The 23,068-nt window shown below is 43.7% G+C and overlaps 1 protein-coding gene across 1 annotated transcript in view; it reads left to right on the plus strand.

Moving 5' to 3' along the window:
* BRINP2 (BMP/retinoic acid inducible neural specific 2) overlaps positions 1-23,068 on the plus strand; it is a 143,071-nt gene that overhangs the window by 61,794 nt on the left and 58,209 nt on the right. Inside the window, exon 2 of the mRNA XM_027565416.1 lies at positions 21,890-22,239. Coding sequence (XP_027421217.1) covers positions 21,968-22,239 — 272 coding nt within the window. The 5' untranslated portion in view covers positions 21,890-21,967. The remainder of the gene's footprint in view (positions 1-21,889; positions 22,240-23,068) is intronic.

Genomic DNA, 23,068 nt, shown 5'->3' on the forward strand with positions numbered 1-23,068 from the left:
TCTGTCCTCCAGCTCATTTATCTATTCTTCTGCCTCAGTTATTCTCCTATTGATTCCTTCTGGTGTATCACTCATCTGTTTGTTTGCTCTTTAATTCTTCTAGGTCTTTGGTAAACATTTCTTGCATCTTTTTAATCTTTGCCTCCATGCTTTTTCCAAGATCCTGAATCATCTTCACTATCATTATTCTGAATTCTTCTTCTGGAAGGCTGCCTATCTCCACTTTGTTTAGGTTTTTTCCTGGTGTTTTATCTTGTCCCTTCATCTGGGACAGGATTTTCTGCTTTTTCATGCTGATTAACATTCTATAATGTGGTTTTTATTTTAGTCCCTGTGGCATTATGATTCTTTTTGCTTCTTCTGTCTGCCCTCTGATGGAGGAGGCTAATAGGCTTTTTTTTTTTTTTTTTTTGGTAGGTTTCAGCATTCTCCTGTTGATTGTTGTTCAACAGCTAGTTGTAATTTTAATGCTCTCACAGCAGTTTTCTAAAGATTTAGACTGACAATAGCACAATTCAAAATTGGGCTGAAAATAATTTTATCTCAGTTTTGATTTGGAAGTTGCTGATTCAAGCCTCAGTTATCCCTAAGATGTGGACACATGCAAATTCTGTTTAGCATAGAGTCTTCCCACTGTGACTTTGGCTAAGAAGGCTTGTTATAAGAAAGTTGTAACAAAGATTCATACTCACCTTGCTTTCAAAGAAATCCAAGGACTGCCTTCTAGTCTTTTCTTCCACAGTCCCCACATGCATTTTACATTCTAGCTAAATGGAATGTTCTTTGTCCAATAAACATTAGTTGGAATAATGTGCAGATATTTATTAACTTTCCTAAAAGGAAGAAAGTGGGAAACTTGCTACCACATTTTACAAAAGGCTTAATTTGTCAAAAATAGTTTAGATAGTCAGTAGCAGTGTGAGACAGAATGAATTGTGAATTAAGACTTTAAAAGCTTTGCTCTAGTTCTTCCACTGAAGTCTCTGAAAACTTTTTGCACAAGGATCTCCAGATAGTACCAGAATTGCTACAGTCTAAGTATATAGCTTCTCCTTTCAGTGGAGATAGAACTTGCTGTTAAATAATTGAGTAAAAGTGTTAGTCACTCAGTTGTATCCGAGTCTTTGCCACCCCATGGACTGTAGCCCACCAGGCTCCTCTGTCCATAGAATTCTCCAGGCAAGAATACCAGAGTGGGTTGCCATTCCCTTCTCCAGGGGATCTTCCCAACCCAGGAATCAAACCAGGGTCCTCTTCATTGCAGGCAGATTCTTCACCATCTGAGCCACCAGGGAAGCAAAGGAACATCATAAAAAAGCAAGCAAACAAATAAAAGCAGCAGTTACATGACATGATCAACACAAGTAAAAACCTTAACTCCTCAGGGTAATACTGAAGAGACCCTAGATTCAAAGCACCCCTCCTTCTGTACCACTTCCTAGAGTGGAGGTTTGGTGATCTGGGTAGGGCACAGTGAGCTTTGCATCAGCACAAAGGGTTGCATGGCAATAAGCCATGTCAGCTTAAGCCAGATGGAGAGAGAGTGCTCAGTAAACTCTTGCAGAATGCTGATTTTAGTGTGGGAATACCTGCTTCTGTTAACCTGCCATTATTAATACAAGATGTTGGTAATATATGAGCCACCTGTAGTAATCCTAGCAAAAGAAGGTGAATAATTTAGTTTGAGAACCAAAGAGCAGATGTATAGTGATGGGTAAGCATGTTTCCCTTAAACAATCTTTCCAAACCACCAATGGCCTCACGCCATACTTTTAGAAATGGTGCCCCTTGGTCATCAGTCCCCAAAAAAGTTGACTAGTGATTTCTTTGTCTACCTGGTAACCTCCCAGCTGGCTCCTGTCACCATACCATACACACTGCTCCCAACATACCTGACTTAGTGATGGCATCCACTTTGTCTCTTCACACCACCCTCCCCCAGCTGCCTGCAATACCAGTCCAAGGCCCGAGGGAGAAAAAAATTTGCCTTCATCAAAAAACAAACAACTGAAAAATCACTTAGAGATGGGTTTCTTGGACCCTGCTACAGAAAGGGATAATGATTCTTTCTCAGTGTACTTATTGACATTCATTGAGCAGCATATAGTTTATTTTAGCTAGAGTTTGTGATGTAGCATCTATATTTAATTCCACAAGCTGTCGGGCAACTCATGTATTTACAAACACAATCCCGGAAACACTGTTGTTTGCTGGTCACAGCTGCATCTGTAACATCTCCGGAGCTCTGTACTGTTTGGCAGAGCTCAGGGCATTATCACTTTACATTCTGATCTGTGCCAAGGCCCCAGTAGGGCAGAGCTGGGGCTAAAAGTTCAGATTCCGTGACAGGTGTGGCAGAAAGCCAAGAGCGAGAGTCACTGTGAGGGTTGTGGATCACAATGGAGTTCCTCGTCAGTGCTGCAGCCTGCACAGTGGTGGCCAATCTCCATGTCATTGGCCTCGACTTCTTTCAGCTTCTCAGTCCTGAGAGAAACACTTAAATTCGCCTATGTAGACAGAGGCTGGCTCCTCTGGGAAGTGAGCTGGGGCTTCAACAATGGAAGCCAGACCATGGGGAAGGAGGCAGGAACAGAAAAGTCTTCCTCTCTGGAGGGTGGAACCAGCTGTCTGCCAGGGATGTGGTGGAGATGACTAAGTCAGCGTCAGTAGCTGGACCAGGGAGAGTGGCTGGCCATAGCCAGGGGCAGGTGCCAAATGGCATGATTCAGGCAGTCTTGGTAACAGAATATATAAAGAGGGCTATATCAAGAGCTGGTGGGACAATTCCAAATTGGGCAAAGGGACAGGTAATTCTTGGAGATCTGTCTCCTACAGTGGGAAATGGGAAACTGAGAGCAAGGGGTGCAGGAGCCAGAAATAACAGACTATTAAAAAGCAGAGAAATCACTTTGCTGACAAAGGTCCATCTAGTCAAAGATATGGTTTTTCCAGTAGTCACATACAGATGTGAGAGTTGGACCATAAAGAAGGCTGAGTGCTGAAGAACTGATGCTTTCAAACTGGTGTTACAGAAGACTTTTGAGAGTTTGTTGGACAGCAAGGAGATCAAACTAGATGATCCTAAAGGAAATCAGTCCTGAATATTTATTGAAAGGACTAAAGCTGAAGCTCCAATACTTTGGCCACCTGATGAGAAGAGCTGACTCATTGGAAAAGACCCAGATGCTTTCATTGGCAAAGACTGAGGGCAGGAGGAGAAGGGGGCAACACAGAATGAGGTGGTTGGATGGCATCACTGACTCAATGGACATGAGTTTGAGTAAATTCCAGAAGATAGTGAAGGACAGGGAAGCCTGGTGTGCTGTAATCCATGGGGTTGCAAAGAGTTGGACAGGATTTAGCAACTGAACATCAACAACAGTTGGGTTTGGGGGGAATCTAAGGAAAGAGCACTGTAACTCAGGGCATGCAGGATACCAGCAGTTGTTGGTTGTCTATCAGGGCCCAGGTTGGGGAAACACACCTGACCTTATGGTTTTTTAAGATAGTACAAGGGATATATAGCTACCTTCTTATAAGGCCCATGCTGACAGACCATCTGAACAGGAGCCACAAAGCTTCCCCCAAAGCAGAAGGTTTAAGCATCCTTTTCCAAGCCAAGAAATTGATTTTAGGTGAGTGTTGCTTTTGTTCTCTAAGATTTTTAGGCTTGTCGTCAATCCATAGAGATTTTTAAAATGAGGGTGACCAAGAGGAATTTAGTATAACCTTCTGTGGCCACAGTTCCCTTATAAGATTAACATCTATGGATCTTAGGTGGTTTACACTGTCCAAAGGACATTTTTGGGATACCATCACTGACTTCTCTGTTCTTGAGTTTGTTCCTCTGTAAAAATGGGCATAACAGCAACATCAGCTTCATAAAGTGTTTTAAGAATTAAGTGAGCCAATGAATGGAAAGTTTTTAGATCAATGTCTGGCATATAATAATTGGTATCAAAACATAATTGTCGATGATGACGGAAGCTCTGGAATTTATGGATTTCAGCTTCTTAAAATTTCAATTAACTTCTGACACAAGTGATATAAAGACAAAATGTGCCCTAGGCTTAGTGCTAAGAAACCCAGGTTCATGTCCTGTTTTTGTCCCAAATCTTGAATAATGGATTGTAACTCACTGAACTTCTGTGGCCCTACATTTTCTTATCAATCAAACAATGTGAAGGGGGTTCCATCAGTGGCTCAGCCTGGAGAGTTACATCAAAATCTTCTTGGAGGTTTTCCAAATATTATAAAATATAGAAATAGAAATACACCCCAACCCAAGATATCAGTTATTCCTCTCTTCTCCTCCTTCCTTTTCTCCATGCCACTCCTCCTTCCTCCAGCACACATACCACACACACACTCCAGGCTGCTGAGAACACTGGGGCCAGGCAATCTCTAGGATCTCACTCCTTGCCTCTAGTTCCATGATCTGATCAGGTGCAAATTTATCAGAGACCAAAGACTGTAGGAAGGCAAAGGAAGCAAGTAATCAACACACAGGCTAGTGTTGACAGACTCTTTGGAGAACATGAGTCTCAAAGATGTGCGAGATATAGACTTACAGAGAAAAAAGGAAGACAGGAGTGAGTGTATGGTGAAACGCATGGCCGGACTATCAGAGGTCAAGTGACAGAGGCCACAGAGAAGGGCAAAAGGCCTGTCTACCTCTGCTGTCATTAACTAGAGACTGTTGGGGGAAGAGGACCAGTTAGGCCACTGGAGTCACATGTAGAGACCCTGGAGGGCTGATGAGGACACATTTTTAGCAGAGATTTTGTCTTCCCAGGCTTCTTACCTGTAAACAATGTGCCCGCATTGAATGAGGTGGTGGCTCATTGAATGCGGTGGTGGCTCTGGACTCTTGGGCTTCAAAAACCTATATAGACGCCTTGGAAGAAACAGCAGTGAACACACACAGCACTCACCAGGGCCAGGCACTTTTCGGGCTTTTACAAATGTTAGTGCATTTAATGCCCACAGCCCTATGAGGAGGCAGTATTATTTTGTTCTTCTTTTTTTTAAACAGTTGAGGAGGCTGAGCCAAGAGAGGTGGAGCCAGCCTGAGAAGCCAGGCATTCTGGCTCTGTGGTCTCTACTCGTTACTCCTCCACTGCGGAGCAGCTGATGGGGGCTCAGTGCCTGGGGGAGGAAGGAAGACAGGTTTGTTCTCAGGCACAAGGAGCTACTGGAGTGTCATGGAAGTGGTTTTGAGGAAGGTTAATCTGCATGGAGATCAGGTTTCAAAGGCTTTGAAATGTGCAGCTTTTTGCTTAGAGATTCTGGTCTGCCTTGCCTTCTCTCTTCTGGAGAACCCTGTGACCTCAAGGGAAGTTCTGGGCCAGAGGGGCCTCCCGGGTCTGCACACAGTGACCCAGGCTTTATCACATGAGGCTCTGGGTGAGGCTCTCAGTTAGCTTGTCTCCCCAAGGAAAGTGCCAAGGACACCTGGCAAGCAAGTCTGAAGCTTCTGCCACTGACAGATGAATCCGTCTTTGATGAGTGAAGGGCTGCTTATCACACAGCAAAAACTTGTAAACTGGGGGCCCTCAGGGGATGGAGCCTATGAGGTCCCATGTCAGTAAAGTTCTGTGTGAGTATGTGTGTGAGAGAGAAAGAGGGAGGGAGAGAACATTATTCTTTTAAGCTCATTACAGAATCTTCAAGTTCTATATTTTTTGTTGCTCCCTGAAGGCAAGTATTGGGTCTAACTTGTACCGTCATCCAGTACGGTCCTTGTGCATAGAAACTGCTTATTAACTGATTGTCTATTCCATGGGCAGAGGTGAGGGAGGGTGAGAAGAGCTGAGTGATAGGTTTTAGAGACGAATATGTGAGTTTGATTTTTGCTTTCTTGTGGAATGGTCTCCATCAAGTCCCTTCACCTCTCACACTCTCTCCTCTTAAAGGTCTCCTATGAATACAAGGCCATTTAGTAATTATTGGGTTGGCCAGAAAATTCGTTTGGGTTTTTCTGTAACCTCTGATGAAAAGCCCCAATGAACTTTTTAGCCAACCCAATAGTCATCATGATTAGCACTTACCTTTGCACACATCATCATTAACACTGTTAACCTGATTCTGTGCAGGGAGGCTGTCCCTATGCTTCTGTTAAGTTTAGCAGTGGGGGAATGCATCAAGTGTACCCTGCCAGTTCCATGCCACTTTGGGGGTGGGGTGAGTGACACTGAAAGCCACATCCAGAGCCTGGAGGGGACAGTGGCAGTTGGGGAGTGACATCTTCCCCGGGTGCACATGAGGAATGATGGGCACTGTTGAAGCTCTCTGATGTGCTACCAGGAGTGTGTTATAAGGGTAAAAACACCATGGTTAGTGTGTGTTGAAGCTGGCAGATCATCCCAACAAGAGAGGAGAATGCAAGTCATTCATCTGAACTGACAGTGCTTCCACCATCCTCCCCTTGGGGAACCTCCACTGCAGGATGTCCTGTCATTTTTCTGGTCTGCTCTCCCTTTCTAGTCAAAACAGGAGGATTTAAAAGAGGTTTTACATCAAGATGCCGTAGATTAAAAGAATAACATTTTCTGTGAGTTTGTACCATGGATGCCCTCAGATTTATTCAAGAAAACATCTCTTCAATAGAGTTGGCCAATTAACCACTCAAATGACTTGAAAACTTATTTAATGTCACTGCCTAATCACTTTATTAAATGTCACTGCTCCAACAGGCAAGAATCTCTGTTTTACCCCTCGCTTCTCTTATGCTTCACTCCCTTTCAAAAACAAAGAGCCTCCTCCCAAAGAAGACTAAAATCTCAGAGCCTCATCCCTTATATTTGTCCTCCTTTTATCTGCTTAGAATTAAGGGATTTCAGCATTGGGCAGGACCATAGGGATTATTTCACGGATGACCATAGGGAGGCTCTCAGAGCGAAGTGACTTGCTCCCAAGGGAACAAACTTGTAAGTGGAAAAGCCTGTGTATTTTTGTAGCTGTAAATCATGTGAGTGGTGCACAAAGTAAAAATACTAGCGGAACCAGAATAGGTAGACCCAAATCTGCCACCAACATACATGACCTTGTGCAACTCGCTTATCTATTCCTAGGCTCAGTGTTCTCATCTGTTAAAGGGGGAGCCTAAAATCTGAGAAACAAAGATCAAGCATCATTTTATTATCTTTTGCTTCTTAAGCAGTAACTATTGGTATATTCTATTTTCTACACAGATAGAAAATGATGTCTGCTGGTGTTAAGGATAATTGTTAACAAATTAACTCTTTGGTTAATTATAATAAAATAGCAATAGCTTAGCATATCCTTGACTTGCAGTAGCTTGTTGTTGTTGTCTAGTTGCCAAATTGTGTCTATTTTGTGACCCCATGGACTATAGCCAGCCAGGCTCCTCTGTCCATGGGATTCTCCAGGCAAGAATAGTGGAGTAAGTTGCTGTTTCTTTTTGCAGGGAATCTTCTTGACCCAGGGGTAGGACCTGCATGTCCTGCATTGGCAGGCAGATGCTTTACCTCTGAGCCGCCTGGGCTTAGCCATGTCCTTACCTCCTCTAACACGCAACCTGTCCCCTGCATGGTATTTATCAGTCAACTCTAGCTCCCTTGCCAAGATTTAGTACTTGAGCAGCTGATGTCCCAGATTCTGATTGTTCTGTAGACAGATCTAGCGTGCATGAAGATGGAGACCAGCAGGAGGAGAGAAAAGAGTCCCCATAAGTCTTCAACTGGGTGACATCTTGATGGAGATGTGATTCTTATAAGCTGTCCCCTGGAGACCACACTGCCCACTTGTCATGTGATTTCATCTGCATCTTATTTTCTCAGTTGACAAAACTGGAGCCCATTGAAATCATGGCTTAGTGGACAGATCTGAGCTAACACACAAAGGAAAAGTCATGACTAATTAATTCTACTAGTACCTTTGGGCTAAAACTTTATTATTTGTATTGGTGTAAACTCTGTCCTGAGTTGTTGTTGTTTTTGTTGTTCAGTCGCTCATTCATGTCTGAATCTGTGACCCCATGGACTGCAGCACACCAGGCTTCCCTGTCCTTCACCATCTTCCGGAGCTTGTACAAACTCATGTCCATTGAGTCTGTGGTGCCATTCAACTGTCTCATACTCTGTCATCCTCTTCTCTGCCTGCCTTCAACCTTTCCCAGCATCAGGGTCTTTTCTAATGAGTCAGCACTTCACATCAGGTGGCAGCAGTTTTGGAGCTTCACTTTCAGCATCAGTGCTTTTAATGAATATTTAGGATTGATTTCCTTTAAGATTGACTGGTTTGATCTCCTTGCAGTCCAAGGGACTCTCAAGAGTCTTCTCCAACACCACAGTTCAAAAGCATCAGTTCTTCAGTGCTCAGCCTTCTTTATGGTCCAACCCTCACATCCATATCTGACTACTGGAAAAACCATAGCTTTGACTAAAAGGACCTTTGTTGGCAAAGTAATCTCTCTGCTTTTTAATATGCTGTCTAGGTTTGGCATAGCTTTGCTTCCAAGGAGCAAGTGTCTTTTAATTTCACGGCTGCAGTCACCATCTGCAGTGAGTTTAGAGCCCAAGAACATAAAGTCTGTCACTGTTTCCATTGCTTCCCCATCTATTTGCCATGAAGTGATGGGACTGGATGCCTTGATCTTCGTATTTTGAATATTGAGTTTTAAGTCAGCTTTTTCATTCTTCTCTTTCACTTTCATCAAGAGGCTCCTTAGTTCCTCCTCACTTTCTGCCATAATGGTGATGTCATCTGCATATCTGAGGTTATTGATGTTTCTCCTGGAAATTTTGATTCCAGCTTGTGCTTCATCCAGCCTGGCATTTTTCACGTTATACTCTGAATATAAGTTAAATAAGCAAGGTGACAATATACAGTCTTGATGTACTTTCCCAATTTTTAACCAGTCCATTGTTCCATGTCCGGTTCTAACGGTTGCTTCTTGACCTGCATACAGATTTCTCAGGAGGCAGGTCAGGTGGTCTGGTATTCCCATCTCTTTAAGAATTTCCAGTTTGTTGTGATCGACACAGTCAAAGGTTTTAGCATAGTGGGTGAGGTGGAAGTAGTTGTTTTTCTGGAATTCTCTTGCTTTTTCTATGATTCATCATGTTGACAATTTGATCTCTGGCTCCTCTGCCTTTTCTAAATCCAGCTTGAACATCTGGAAATTCTCTGTTCACATAGTGTTGAAGCCTAGCTTGGGGAATTTTGAGCATTACTTTGCTAGCAAGTGAAAGTGAAGTCGCTCAGTCGTGTCTGACTCTCTGCGACCCCATGGACTGTAGACTACAACACTGCTCCGTCCATGGGATTTTCCAGGCAAGACTACTGGAGTGGGTTGCCATTTCCTTCTCCAGAGGATCTTCCCAACTCAGGGATCGAATCTGGGTCTCCCGCATTGTAGGCAGATGCTTTACCATCTGAGCCACCAGGGAAGTCTAGTTTGTGAGATGAGGGCAATTGTGCAGTAGTTTGAGCATTCTTTGGCATTGCCTTTCTTTGGGATTGGCATGAAAACTGACCTTTTCCAGTCCTGTGGCCACTGCTGAGTTTTCCAAATTTGCTGGCATATTGAGTGCAGCACTTTTACAGCATCATCATCATCCTTTAGGATTTGAAATAGATCAGCTGGAATTCCATCACCTCCATTAACTTTGTAATGATGCTTCCTAAGGCCTGCTTGACTTTGTACTCCGAGATATCTGACTCTAGGTGAGTGATCACACCATTATGGTTACTTGGGTCATTGAGATCTTTTTGGTACAATTCTTCTGTGTATTCTTGCCACCTCTTCCTGATATGTTCTGCTCCTGTTAGGTTCATACCATTTTTGCCCTTTATTGTGCCCATCTTTGCATGAAATGTTCCCTTGGTATCTCTAATTTTCTTGAAGAGATCTCTAGAATTACCCATTCTATTATTTTCCTCTATCTCTTTGCACTGGTCACTTAGGAAGGCTTTCTTACCTTTCCTTGCTATACTTTGTAACTCTGCATTCTGATGGGTATATCTTTCCTTATCTCTTTTCCCTTTCACTTGTCTTCTTTTCTCAGCTGTTTGCAAGACCTCCTCAGATGAGCAATTTGCCTTTTTGCATTTCTTTTTCTTGGGGACAGTTCTGATCACCGCCTCCTGTACAGTGTTATGAACCTCCATCTATAGTTCTTTCCGGGACTCTATCAGATCTAATCCCTTGAATCTATTTCTCACTTCCACTGTATAATCATAAGGGATTCGATTTAGGTCATGCCTAAATGGCCTAGTGGTTTTCCATACTTTCTTCAAGTTAAGTCTGAATTTTGCAATAAGGAGTTCATGATCTGAGTGACAGTCAGCTCCCAGTCTTGTTTTTGCTGACTGTATAGAGCTTCTCCCAGAGAAGGCAATGGCAACCCACTCCAGTACTCTTGCCTGGAAAATCCCATGGATGGAGGAGCCTGGTAGACTGCAGTCCATGGGGTCGCACAGAGTTGGACATGACTGAAGTGACTTAGCAGTAGCAGCATAGAGCTTCTCCGTATTTGACTGCAAAGAATATAATCAATCTGATTTCGGTATTGACCATCTGGTGACGTCCATGTGTAGAGTCTTCTCTTGTGTTGTTGGAAGAGAGTGTTTGCTATGACCAGTGTGTTCTCTTAGCAAAACTTTGTTAACCTTTGTCCTGCTTCATTTGGTACTCAAAGACCAAACTTGCCTATTACTCCATTTATCTCTTGACTTCCTACTTTTGCATTCCAGTCCCCTATGAAAAAAAAGGGGGGGGCAACTTTTTTTGTGTGTTAGTTCTAGAAGGTCTTGTAGATCTTCATAGAACCCATCAACTTCAGCTTCTTCGGCATTAGTAGTTGGGGCATAGACTTGGATTACTGTGATACTGAATGGTTTGCCTAGGAAATGAACAGAGATCATTCTGTCATTTTTGAAATTGCACCCAAATGCTGCATTTCATACTCTTTTGTTGATGATGAGGGCTGCTCCATTTCTTCTAAAGAATTCTTGCCCACAGTAGTAGATATAATGGCCGTGTGAATTAAATTTGCCCATTTTGGTCCATTTTAGCTCACTGTTTCCTAAAATGTCAATGTTCACTGTTGTCATCTCCTGTTTGACCAAAGGGACTAGATCTGATAGATAGAGTGCCTGATGAACTATGGACTGAGGTTCGTGACATTGTACAGGAGACAGGGATCAAAACCATCTGCATGGAAAAGAAATGCAAAAAAGCAAAATGGCTGCCTGGGGAGGGCTTACAACTAGCTGTGAAAAGAAAAGAAGTGAAAAGCAAAGGAGAAAAGGAAAGATGTAAGCATCTGAATGCAGAGTTCCAAAGAATAGAAAGAGATAAGAAAGACTTCTTCAGCGATCAATGCAAAGAAATAGAGGAAAACAACAGAATGGGAAAGACTAGAGATCTCTTCAAGAAAATTAGAGATACCAAGGGGACATTTCATGCAAAGATGGGCTCGATAAAGGACAGAAATGGTATGGACCTAGCAGAAGATATTAAGAAGAGGTGGCAAGAATACACAGAAGAACTGTACAAAAAAGATCTTCATGACCCAGATAATCATGATGGTGTGATCATTCACCTAGAGCAAGACATCCTGGAATGTGAAGTCAAGTAGCCTTAGAAAGCATCACTATGAACAAAGCTAGTGGAGGTGATGGAATTCCAGTTGAGGTCTTTCAAATACTGAAAGATGATGCTGTGTAAGTGCTGCACTCAATATGCCAGCAAATTTGGAAAACTTTGGAAAAAAAAATTTTGGAAAAGGTCAGTTTTCATTCCAATCCAAAAGAAAGGCAATGCCAAAGAATGCTCAAACTACCGCACAATTGCACTCATCTCACACGCTAGTAAAGTAATGCTCAAAATTCTTCAAGCCAGGCTTCAGCAGTATGTGAACAATGAACTTCCAGATGTTCAAGCTGGCTTTAGAAAAGGCAGAGGAACCAGAGACCAAATTGCCAACATCCACTGGATCATGGAAAAAGCAAGAGAGTTCCAGAAAAACATCTATTTCTGCTTTATTGACTATGCCAAAGCCTTTGACTGTGTGGATCACAATAGACTGTGGAAAATTCTGAAAGAGATGGGAATACCAGACCACCTGATCTGCCTCTTGAGAAATTTGTATGCAGGTCAGGAAGCAAGAGTTAGAACTGGACATGGAACAACAGACTGGTTCCAAATAGGAAAAGGAGTACGTCAAGGCTGTATATTGACACCCTTCTTATTTAACTTATATGCAGAGTACATCATGAGAAAGGCTTGGCTGGAAGAAACACAAGCTGGAATCAAGATTGCTGGGAGAAATATCAATCACCTCAGATATGCAGATGACACCACCCTTATGGCAGAAAGTGAAGAGGGACTAAAAAGCCTCTTGATGAAGGTGAAAGAAGAGAGTGAAAAAGTTGGCTTAAAACTCAACATTCAGAAAATGAAGATCATGGCATCTGGTCCCATCACATCATGGGTAATAGATGGGGAAACAGTGGAAACAGTGTCAGACTTTATTTTTGGGGGCTCCAAAATCACTGCAGATGGTGACTGCAGTCATGAAATTAAAAGACGCTTATTCCTTGGAAGAAAAGTTATGACTAACCTAGATAGCATATTCAAAAGCAGAGACATTACTTTGCCAACAAAGGCCTGTCTAGTCAAGGCTATGGTTTTTCCAGTGGTCATGTATGGATGTGAGAGTTGGACTGTGAAGAAAGCTGAGCGCCAAAGAATTGATGCTTTTGAACTGTTGGTGTTGGAGAAGACTCTCGAGAGTCCCTTGGACTGCAAGGAGATCCAACCTGTCCATTCTGAAGGAGATCAGCCCTGGGATTTCTTTGGAAGGAGTGATGCTAAAGCTGAAACTCTAGTACTTTGGCCACCTCATGCGAAGAGTTGACTCATTGGAAAAGACTCTGATTCTTGGAGGGATTGAGGGCAGGAGGAGAAGGGGATGACAGAGGATGAGATGGCTGGATGGCATCACTGACTCGATGGACGTGGGTCTGAGTGAACTCTAGGAGTTGGTGATGGACAGGGAGGCCTGGTGTGCTGCGATTCATGGGGTCGTAAAGAGTCGGACATGACTGAGCGACTGAACTGAACTGAATGGACCTAACATTCCAGGTTCCTATGCAATATTTTTCTTTACAGCATTGGACTTTACTTTCACCACCAGACATATCCACAACTGGGCATTGTTTCCACTTTAGCTCAGCCTCTTCATTTCTTCTGGAGCTATTTCTCTACTCTTCTCCAGTAGCATATTAGGCACCTAATGGCCTGGGGAGTTCATCTTTCATTTTTTTTGCCTTTTCATGCTGTTCATGGGGTTCTTAAGGCAAGAATGCTGAAGTGGTTTGCCATTCCTCCTCCACTGGACCATGTTTTGTCAGAACTCTCCACCATGACCTGTCCTTCTTGGGTGGCCCTACATGGTATGGCTCATAGTTTCATTGAGTTAGACAAAGCTGTGGTCCATATGATCAGATTGGTTAGTTTTCTGGGATTGTGATTTTCATTCTCTCTGGCCTCTGATGTGCAAGGATAAGAGGTTTACAGAGGCTTCCTTATGGGAGGTACTGGCTTTGGGGCAAACTGAGTCTTGCTCTGATGGGTGGGCCATGCTCAGTAAATCATTAATGCAACCTTCTGCTGATGTGTGGGGCTGTGTTCCCTCCCTGACTGTGGTAGGGGTAATGGTGACCTCCTTCAAAAGGACTTATACCAGCATTCCATGGCTCCCAGGACTGTTGTAATCAGTGCCCCTGACGCCGTGGCAGGCCACTGTCAACCCATGCCTCTGCAGGAGACTCCCGGACACTCACAGGCAAGTGTGGCTCAGTTTGTTGTGGGGTCACTGCTCCTTTCTCCTGGGTTCTGGTGCACACAGGTTTTGTTTGTGCCCTCCAGGAGTCTGTTTCCCCAGTCCTGTGGAAATTCTATAATCAAGTCCCACTGGCCTTCAAAGTCATACTCCCTGGGGATTCTGGGGGTTCTCAGTCCCTTTGCTGGATCCCTAGGTTAGGGATCCAGCAAGTTGTTCTGCAGTTTGTGGGTCATCTGCCCCACAGCTCTGTGGTGGGACTATGGTAACCTCCTCCAAGAGGGCTTATGCTACATGTAGTGCCTCCCAGATGTGCTGCAGCCAGAGCCCCTGTCCCTGCTGCAGGTCACTGCTGACCTGTGCTGCTCTAGGCAACACTCAGACACTCAAAGGCAGGTCTGATTCAGTCTCTTGTGGGGTCCCTGGGTCCTGCTGTGCTCAAGGTTTTGTTTGTGCCCTCCGAGTGTCTCTGGTGGGAAGAGATTTAATTCTAAACATAATTTTGCTCCTCCTACTGTCTTGTTGGGCTTCTCCTTTGCCCCTGGATGTGGGGTATTTTTTTGGTGGGATCCAACATTCTCCTGTCGATGGTTGTTCAGCAGCTGGTTGTAGTTTTGGAGTTCTTGCCGGAGAAGATGAGCACACGTCTTTCTACTCCACCATCTTGTAACCACAGTACAAGTTGTTTAGTCACTCAATTGTGTCCAATTGGACAGCAGCACAATAGGCTTCCCTGTCCTTCACTATCTCCTGGGGTTTGCTCTAAGTCTTGTCCATCGAGTCAGTGATGCCATCCAACCATCTCATCTTCTGTTTCCCCCTTCTCCTCCTGCCTTCAATCTACCAGCGTCAGGGTCTTTTCCAATGAGTCAGTTCTTTGTATCAGGTGGCCAAAGTATTGGAGCTTCAGCTTCAGCATCTTCCCTTCCAATGAACATTCAGGCCTTATTTCCTTTAGAATTGACTGGTTTGATCTCCTTGCTGTCCTGAGTAGAGTCTAAGTAAGTGAAATTATTTGGCTTTCACACGTAAATTTCTACTTTTTTCGTCAATAAGCTGGCTTAGCTGTGACTTTGATAAACTCACATGTAACATGGAGTTTTACTTTCACAGCCAGTTTTAGGACAAAGTGGATACACTGAAGCATCATGAGGAAGGTGCAGATTGTTTTAAGCTGCTGAATATTAGCGGTACCAGCACAAGACGTGAGAATCTAGATATTTAAAATTTGCTTGACAGGTTGCTATTACAACCTGTGGGCATAAACAGGAAATGGCCAAAAGCTCTTCTCTTTGAGAAGCCCAATTTTTACACAGCTGTCAATGCAGCAATTATTCTGTCATCTTCTTTTTTTTTTTTTTTTTTTAAGTGAAGGGACATGTTCTAGGTATCCTTTTTTTAAGGAAAATCTTTAAACATGTTTAAAATTTTTCTTAAAAAAGGATTTTTTTTTTTTTTAGTCAAAATGTCTTCAGATCCTGAGAAAAACCAATGAAATGGAAACCATATGATTCTGAGGCCAGGTTTTTCAGAAGCGCCGTCAGCACTGAATTCAGGCATTCTTGCTGTGCTCAGCAGACCCAGCCCGGCAATCAAAACTGATTCTAAAGCTGATACTCCTATAACCAGGCAGGTTCCTGCACATTGTGAGCCCTGAAAAAGCATAATTACAAACAAAGACTGACAAGAAGCACACGTTGACTTAATATAGCTCGATTCTTTCAAAGAGCACACAGCTTTTCACACACATGCTCACACCTGTCCTTAGAAACCCTTGATTAGCAGAGGAGGGGTGGCTGCCATCCCCTGTGTTATAGCAGAGGCCACCAAGATGCCACCAAGATGGCTGGGCCAGGGCCACATGTTGTCACCAGCTCAAATTGCTGTCTCTATGAAATGCATGGAATTGATTCACCCTGTATTTTTTAAAGACTATGTAAGTGCTAGAGTTTTTTATAAAAAGAAAGACCCGGCCCTGACCTTGAGAGGTCTTTAACCTGATGAGGGGTGATGTTGTATGGCTCAGTGGAGATGATCAGATGAGGGGGAAATGATCATCATCACTGCACTCAAGAAATTGCCATGCTACCTTTTTCTCCAGAAAGCACCAAGAACCCTCACAGGCATGCAGAATGGGAGAGAGGTATCATTGTCTTTTTCTGGCTGTGCTGGGTGTTGTGGTACGCAGAATCTTCATTATCACAGGCGAGATCTTTAGTTGTGGCATGTGGGATCTTTTTTCTTTTTTTTTCCAGTGGCAGCATGCAAACTCTTAGTTGCGGCATGTGGAATCTAGTTCCCTGACCGGGGATTGAACCCTGGCCCCCTGCAGTGGGATTGTGCAGTCTTAGCCACTGAGGGACCACCACAGAAGTCCCTTATTGTCTTTTATGTGTCTATTATTTTTCAATTGCTGTGTTAAGAATTACCACAACCTTAGTGACATAAAGCAATATGAATTCACTGTGTCACAGTTTCTGTGGGTTAGGAGTGCAGGTATAGGTTAACTGGGTTCTCTGCTCGGGGTCTCACAAGACTGAAATCAAAGCATCAGTCAGGGTAGCAGTTCTCTTCTGGGGCTCAGAGGTCTCTTCCAGGCTCATGAGGTCGTTGGTCGAACTGGATTTCTTGAGGTGGTTCCACTGTGGTTCCCATATTCTTACTGGCTATTGACTGGGGATTGTATTCAGTTCCTAGAGGCTACCCACAATCCCTTGCTTCATAAGCCCCATAGACCATACATAGCATAACTGTTTGCTTTCTTCCAGGCCAGCAGGAGCCATTCTCTCAGACACTTCACTTTCTTTTGGAGGTTCATCTGATTAAGCCAGGCCTACCCAAGATACTTTTCCTTTTGGTTAATTCAAAGTCAACTGATTAGTAACCTGATCATGGGAAGAGTGTCTGATCACATTCACAGGGCCTGCCTGTACTCAGCAGGAGGGGATGATATGGGACATAAACAGAAGGACTCAGGAATGTTGGGGACCATTTCAGAAACTGGCATTCTGCAGTGTCCTTCCCATGTCAGTGCTTGTCCACCCGACTGTGTTTGCTGCTTTGGCCTACTGTGTCAAGCAGCCCCAGTCCCCAGAATGTGCCTCCACCACTGTGCCTTTAGAAAGAGAACAGTATTTTTTAAGAGGAACTAATCACTGATGGTAGGCAGTGTTTCAGACAATGTAACGAGTACTTGTTTTCATGTTGTCAGGACTCAGCAGAGTGTCTGGCACTTAGGAGTCCTCAATTTCTGTTTCTCATGCAATGAATGCATAGATGATTAAATGAGAAATATTTTGGGCATCCTCATCAGATTACATCCCATAAAAATAAATGCCTACCTCCCCATGTGCAAGGCTGATGCCTCCTTTTAGTTTATAGCTCTTTCCCCACCCCCTGGTTTAAAAAGTAATGCTTGCTTATTATAAAAACACTCTTGGAAATATTGCTTCTTTCTATGGTTTTATTTTTTATATTTAACTTTTTTAATCCATCTGGAACTAATTTCCCAATACTATGTATAAAATAATCCATCCCCTACCCATTTAATCCGTGATGCTTATATATATATATATATGCATATACACTAAGTTCTTATGTATAATACGGTGTATTTCTGAGCTAGCTGTTCTGTTTCATTGATGTGCCCACCCACTTTGTATGTCAGTATCACCTAGTTATTGGAATTTTATTATATGTTTTAAGATCTGGCAGGTCAGGTATTGCCCCACTATTCCTCCTTCAGCTGCTCTCTCCACCAGTTCATTAAACACAAGTCTATCTTGCTGCCCACTCTAGTACTTTTGAGAGCAAAGCATTCTTTGGCAAAGTCTGGACATGGAACCAGATCTAGGTTCATAGTCTGCCTTTGCGGCTTCCTAGCTCAATGCCTCTCAATCTCAGGGATATGTAAACAGGCAGTGAAATGTTCAGAGTAGAAACTTATTGTCATAATGAACTGGAGTAACACCTAAGAATGATCCAGTACATAGTAGATGGTCAATACCTACTATCTGGAGTGGAGGAGTGACTCTGAAGGCCCAGGCACCTTTGCTTCTGTCCCTTCATCCTTATCAGCAGACATGGCAAATCTTTTGAAAACCTCTTGTACAAATGCTGAGGCTTGGATCTCTCAGCCTCAGGCCAGCTTTTAGGCTTAGAGTATCCAGGATTAAGACTTGGCCCAGCCTCTGGGCAGCCTCTTCAGGGTTTGCATTGGTCCAAGGAAAGTCTGGTGGTTGTGCTGAATTGGAGTCATTTCAGAGTGATCTGGGGGCCTTGGGGAGTGGGCGTGAGTAAAGTGCTGAAATCCGCTTTACCTAACCTTAAAGGAAATGCCAGGGAATTAATACCTTTTGCTTCATCCCCAGGGAGCCCATCTTTAGATTGGCAGCCAGAGAAAGGCTTCAGTCCACAAATTACAGGTGTTGGCGATGGGAAGTCATTCTAGCACAGACAGAGGTGGTAGAGATGGGCCAGACTCTGACAGCATGTGCTAGACTTTGAAGGTGAAAGACATGTATTGGATTGCAAAAGCCCCCACAGTATTGAGTTAGTCTTGTGCACTTGCCCAGAGGTTTATAAAGGTGACTAGTTATACTTAGACAAGTACAAGCACTAGAAAGCAAAGTCCTGGGGTGAGTCATAGGGAGCCAGGAGTTTTGAAGGCCAAAACTTTACTTCTTTCCTGGAACTTTCCCTCCAACTCAGAGAGGCCAGGACAGGAAGCATCCCTGAAGGCCTACTGTGTGCTCTCAGGAGCTAGGATAGGAGGATAGACAGCTGTGACCTCAGAGAACTTCCATATAACACAGTGAGGAGAAAGCGTGATGGTCATCCTCATGTTCCTGGATTTGCTCTCTGATGATGCCAATGAGGCAGTTTGATTTCCCACTCTAGCTATATCCCTGCATGGCCTTCTGTGAAAGAACAGATCAGATGTTCACAGCTAGAAGTCAAAAGCTGGACTATTATCTAGTCAAGCCTTTTTCTCTCCTCCTTTTTTATTTTTATTTTTTAATAAAAAACATAGTTTAATCCTACATTGTTTTATTTTTTAGTTGAAGTATGGTTGATTTACAATGGTGTGTTAGTTTCAGGTGTATGGCACAGGATTCAGTTATCTATATATATGTGTGTGTGTGTGTGTGTGTGTATATATATATATATATATAAAGTATTTTATTTATAAAGTGCATATGTGTGCATGTTAGTCACTCAGTCATGTCTATCTCTTTGCAACCCCATGGACTGTAGCCCACCAGGCTCCTCTGTCCATGGAATTTTCCAGGCAAGAATACTGAAGTGGGTTGCCATTCCCTTCTTCAGAAGATCTTCCTGACTCGGGGATCAAACCCAGGTCTCCTGCATTGCAGACAGATTCTTTACTGTCTGAACCACCAGGGAAGCCATATATATATTTGCTGTTGATTAGTCACTCAGTCATGTCCCTAAGAGTCCACAACTCTTTGTGACCCCATGGACTGCAGCACACCAGGCTTCCCTGTCCTTCAGTATCTCCTGGGGTTTGCTCAAACTCATGTCCATTGAGCTGATGGTACCATCCAACCATCTCATCCTCTGTTGCCCCCTTCTCTTCATGCACTCAATCTTTCCTAGAATCAGTGTCTTTTCCAATGAGTCAGCTGTTTCCATCAGGTGGCCAAAGTATTGGAGCTTCAGCATCAGTCCTTCAGTGAATATTCAGGTTTGATTTCCTTTACAATTAACTGCTTTGATCTCCTTACTGTCCAAGGGACTCTCAAGAATCTTCTCCAGTACCACTGTTTGAAAGCATCAATTCTTCGGTGCTCAGCCTTCTTTATGGTCCAGCTCTCACATCCATAAATGACTACTGGGAAAAACATAGCTTTGACTACAGGGACCTTTATTGGCAAAGTGATGTCTCTGCTTTTTAACATGCTGTCTAGGTTTGTCATAGTTTTTCTTCCAAGGTGCAAAGATCTTTTAATTTTATGGCCACAGTCACCATCCACAGTGATTTTGCAGCCCAAGAAAACAAAGTCTGTCACTGTTTCCATTTATTCCCCATCTATTTGCTATGAAGTGTGGGGGCCAGATGCCATGATCTTAGTTTTTTGAATGTTGAGTTTTAAGCCAGCCTTCTCACTCTCCTCTTTCACTTTCATCAAGAGGCTCTTTAGTTCCTCTTCACTTTCTGCCATTAAGGTGGTGTCATCTGCATATCTGAGGTTACTGATATTTCTCCCGGCAATCTTATTTCCAGCTCGAGCTTCATCCTTCCTGGCATTTTGGATAATGTACTCTGCATAGAAGTTAAATAAGCAGAGTGACAATATACAGCCTTGACGTCCTTCTTTCCCAATTTTGAACCAGTTTGTTGTTTCATGTCTAGTTCTAACTGTTGCTTCCTGACCTGCATATAGGCTTCTCAGGAGGCAGATAAGGTGGTCTGGTATTCCTATCTCTTTAAGAATTTTCCACAGCTTGTTGTGATCCACACAGTCAAAGGTTCTAGCGTAGTCAGTGAAGCAGAAGTAGATGTTTTTCTGGAATTCCTTTGCTTTTTCTATCATCTACCAGATGTTGGCAATTTGATCCCTGGTTCTTCTGCCTTTTCTAAATCCAGCTGGTACATCTGGAAATTCTCGGTTCACATACTGTTGAAGCCTCGCCTGAAGGATTTTGAGCATTACCTTGCTAGCGTGTGAAATGAGTGCAATTGTGCAGTAGATTGAACATTATTTGGCATTGCCTTTCTTTGGGATTGGAAAGAAAACTGACCTTTTCCAGTCCTGTGGCCACTGCTGAGTTTCCAACTTTGCTGGCATATTGAGTGCACCACTTTAATAGCATCATCTTTTAGGATTTGAAATAGCTCAGCTATTTCATATATACATGTGTGTGTATATATATGTATATAATTTTTCAGATTATTTTCTCTTATAAGTTTTTACAAAATATTGAGTACAGTTCCCTGTGCTATACAGTAGGTCCTTGTTGCTCATCTATTTTATGTATCGTAGTGTGTATATGTTAATCCCAAACTCCTGGTTTATCCCAACCCCACCCCTTTCCCCTTTAGTAACTCTAGGTTTGTTTTCTATGTCTGTGGGTCTATTTCTGTTTTGCAAATAAGTTAATTTGTGTCTTTATTTTTTTATCCACATATAAGTGATATATTTGTCTTTCTCTGACTTACTTCACTTTGTATGATAATATCTACATCCATCCGTATTGCTGCTAATGGCATGACTTCGTTCTTTTTTTTGATGGAGTAATGTACCACTATGCACATATACAACATCTTCTTTATCCATTTACCTGTCAGTGGACGTTTAGGTTACTTCCATGTCTTGGTTCTTATAAATAGTGCTTATGTGAACACTGGGGTGACTGTATCTTTTCAAATTATGGTTTTCTCTGGATATATGCCCAGGAATGGGATTGAGGGATGATATGGTAACTCTGTTTTTTGTTTTATAAGGAACCCCCATACTGTTCTCCATAGAAGCCTCTCTATTTTCTGTAAGAGATAACTCAGAGAAAGGTGGTGATTTGCCCAAGTTAATCCAGCTTCATAACAGTGATGGGAGTTCACTATTCTACCCACAATTCACCATCAGAAAAACGGGGTTTCTCTTTGCTTTACATCAAGCCTCCAGAGACAGCACACAGTCTATGAGTCTATCACTGGTACACCGTCAGCATTTACATTTTTGAAAGAGGAAGACAAATGTGGATGGTGTCGAGTTTACATAGAAAACAAGAAAGCAACACACCATAAGAGTTAGAGTTAGACCAGCTGATGTCAAAATTCTGGTTTCAAAAGCTGCATGAACGTAAGCAGCTTTGTTCATCTCACTATACCTTATCTTCTTATCTGTAAAATGATCATGATGGTGTTGCCCATAGGATTGTTTTAAGAATTACATGAAATGTACACGGACACTTAGCTCAAGGCCTAGAATGAAGGTGTATCACTAGGATGAAGGGTTCCTAGAAGGGTCCCTGCCCAGGGAGGTTTGATGTTCTCAGGCCCACGGGGTCAGATCAGGGTGTGCAACTGACATCTCCGTGTGGCCCTTTTCCAGTTCCAGGAGCCCTGGAGGAGCGGCACAGAGCGGGAGAGTGTGGCGAGAGAATGAAGACACCAACCGCCCGGGAGAAGCATGAGGTGGCAGAGCAGCGCTCGGTTTAGAGGGCTTCGGCCGGTGGCGGCGGCCCCATGGGCAACTCTACTGGCTCTAGGCCTCCCCGGTTGGGTGCTGGCTGTCTCGGCCACGGCGGCCGCTGTGGTTGCCGAGCATCATGCCTCCACGGCTGGCCAGCCGCCCCTGGACTGGCTTCTTACCGATCGGGGCCCCTTCCACCGCGCGCAGGAGTACACGGACTTTGTGGAGCGCTACCGCCAGGGTTTCACCACCAGATACAGGATCTACAGGTGAGTGGGGCTCCCCTCCGAAGCCAGTCTGTGTCTGCACGGGTGCCAACCGCCAAGCCAGCTGGCAGACTGCAGACTGCACTAGGAGAGAGCTGGAGGAGTAGCAGGCAGGGCGAACAAGCTTGCCATGTTTTTTTTTTTTTTTTTTAAAGCAAGAAGAAAACACATACAAGCTGGAAAACCTGCTGATGCCTCCTGGGGAACTTAGCAAAAGGGTTTCTATTTATAGGTTGTACTGCTTATAAATTGAGGACAAATCAGGCGGCATGGAGTCAGCATGTGGCCTGCGCTGCTGCAGGAGGTCAGAGTCAAATGCTGGGGACGGGTTTTAACTAATGGGTGAGATGCGTTTATGAGTTGTAATTACCTCAACTTGCAAATGAAGACAGGGCAGCTCCAGTTCCTGCCTTAGAAGTGGGGGGAGCCCCACAGGGGCAGGGAGGGGCCTGCCCTCACCCTTGTCAACACCACAGCCTCAGCTGGCCTTGTGCAGGAAAGGGGCTGTGTCTTCCTGCCCTCTCTCTGCATGTCCCTCAGGAGCATCAGAGCTGAAAGTCAAACAAGTGACCTACCTGGTCCCTCTGACTAGGCACAAATTCCCGGCTGCTGGAGCAGCACTTCAAAAGCACAAGGCTCCTCGAAACCCTCACCTTGGGTGACTCGGTGAGCCTCAGCACTCTCTGGAGTGTATCCCTGAATTCAACCTTGCCCTTCATCCCTGGGCTCAGTCTCTCCCTTAAGTGTCAACCCCTTTTCCTCTTCACATTGACTGTAGTCTTCAGATAACTCTAGGAGCTTTGCTAAAATTTTCTTTTTAATTAAAGACATT

This window comes from Bos indicus x Bos taurus, chromosome 16 (genome assembly GCF_003369695.1).
Source record: "Bos indicus x Bos taurus breed Angus x Brahman F1 hybrid chromosome 16, Bos_hybrid_MaternalHap_v2.0, whole genome shotgun sequence".
NCBI lineage: Eukaryota > Metazoa > Chordata > Mammalia > Artiodactyla > Bovidae > Bos > Bos indicus x Bos taurus.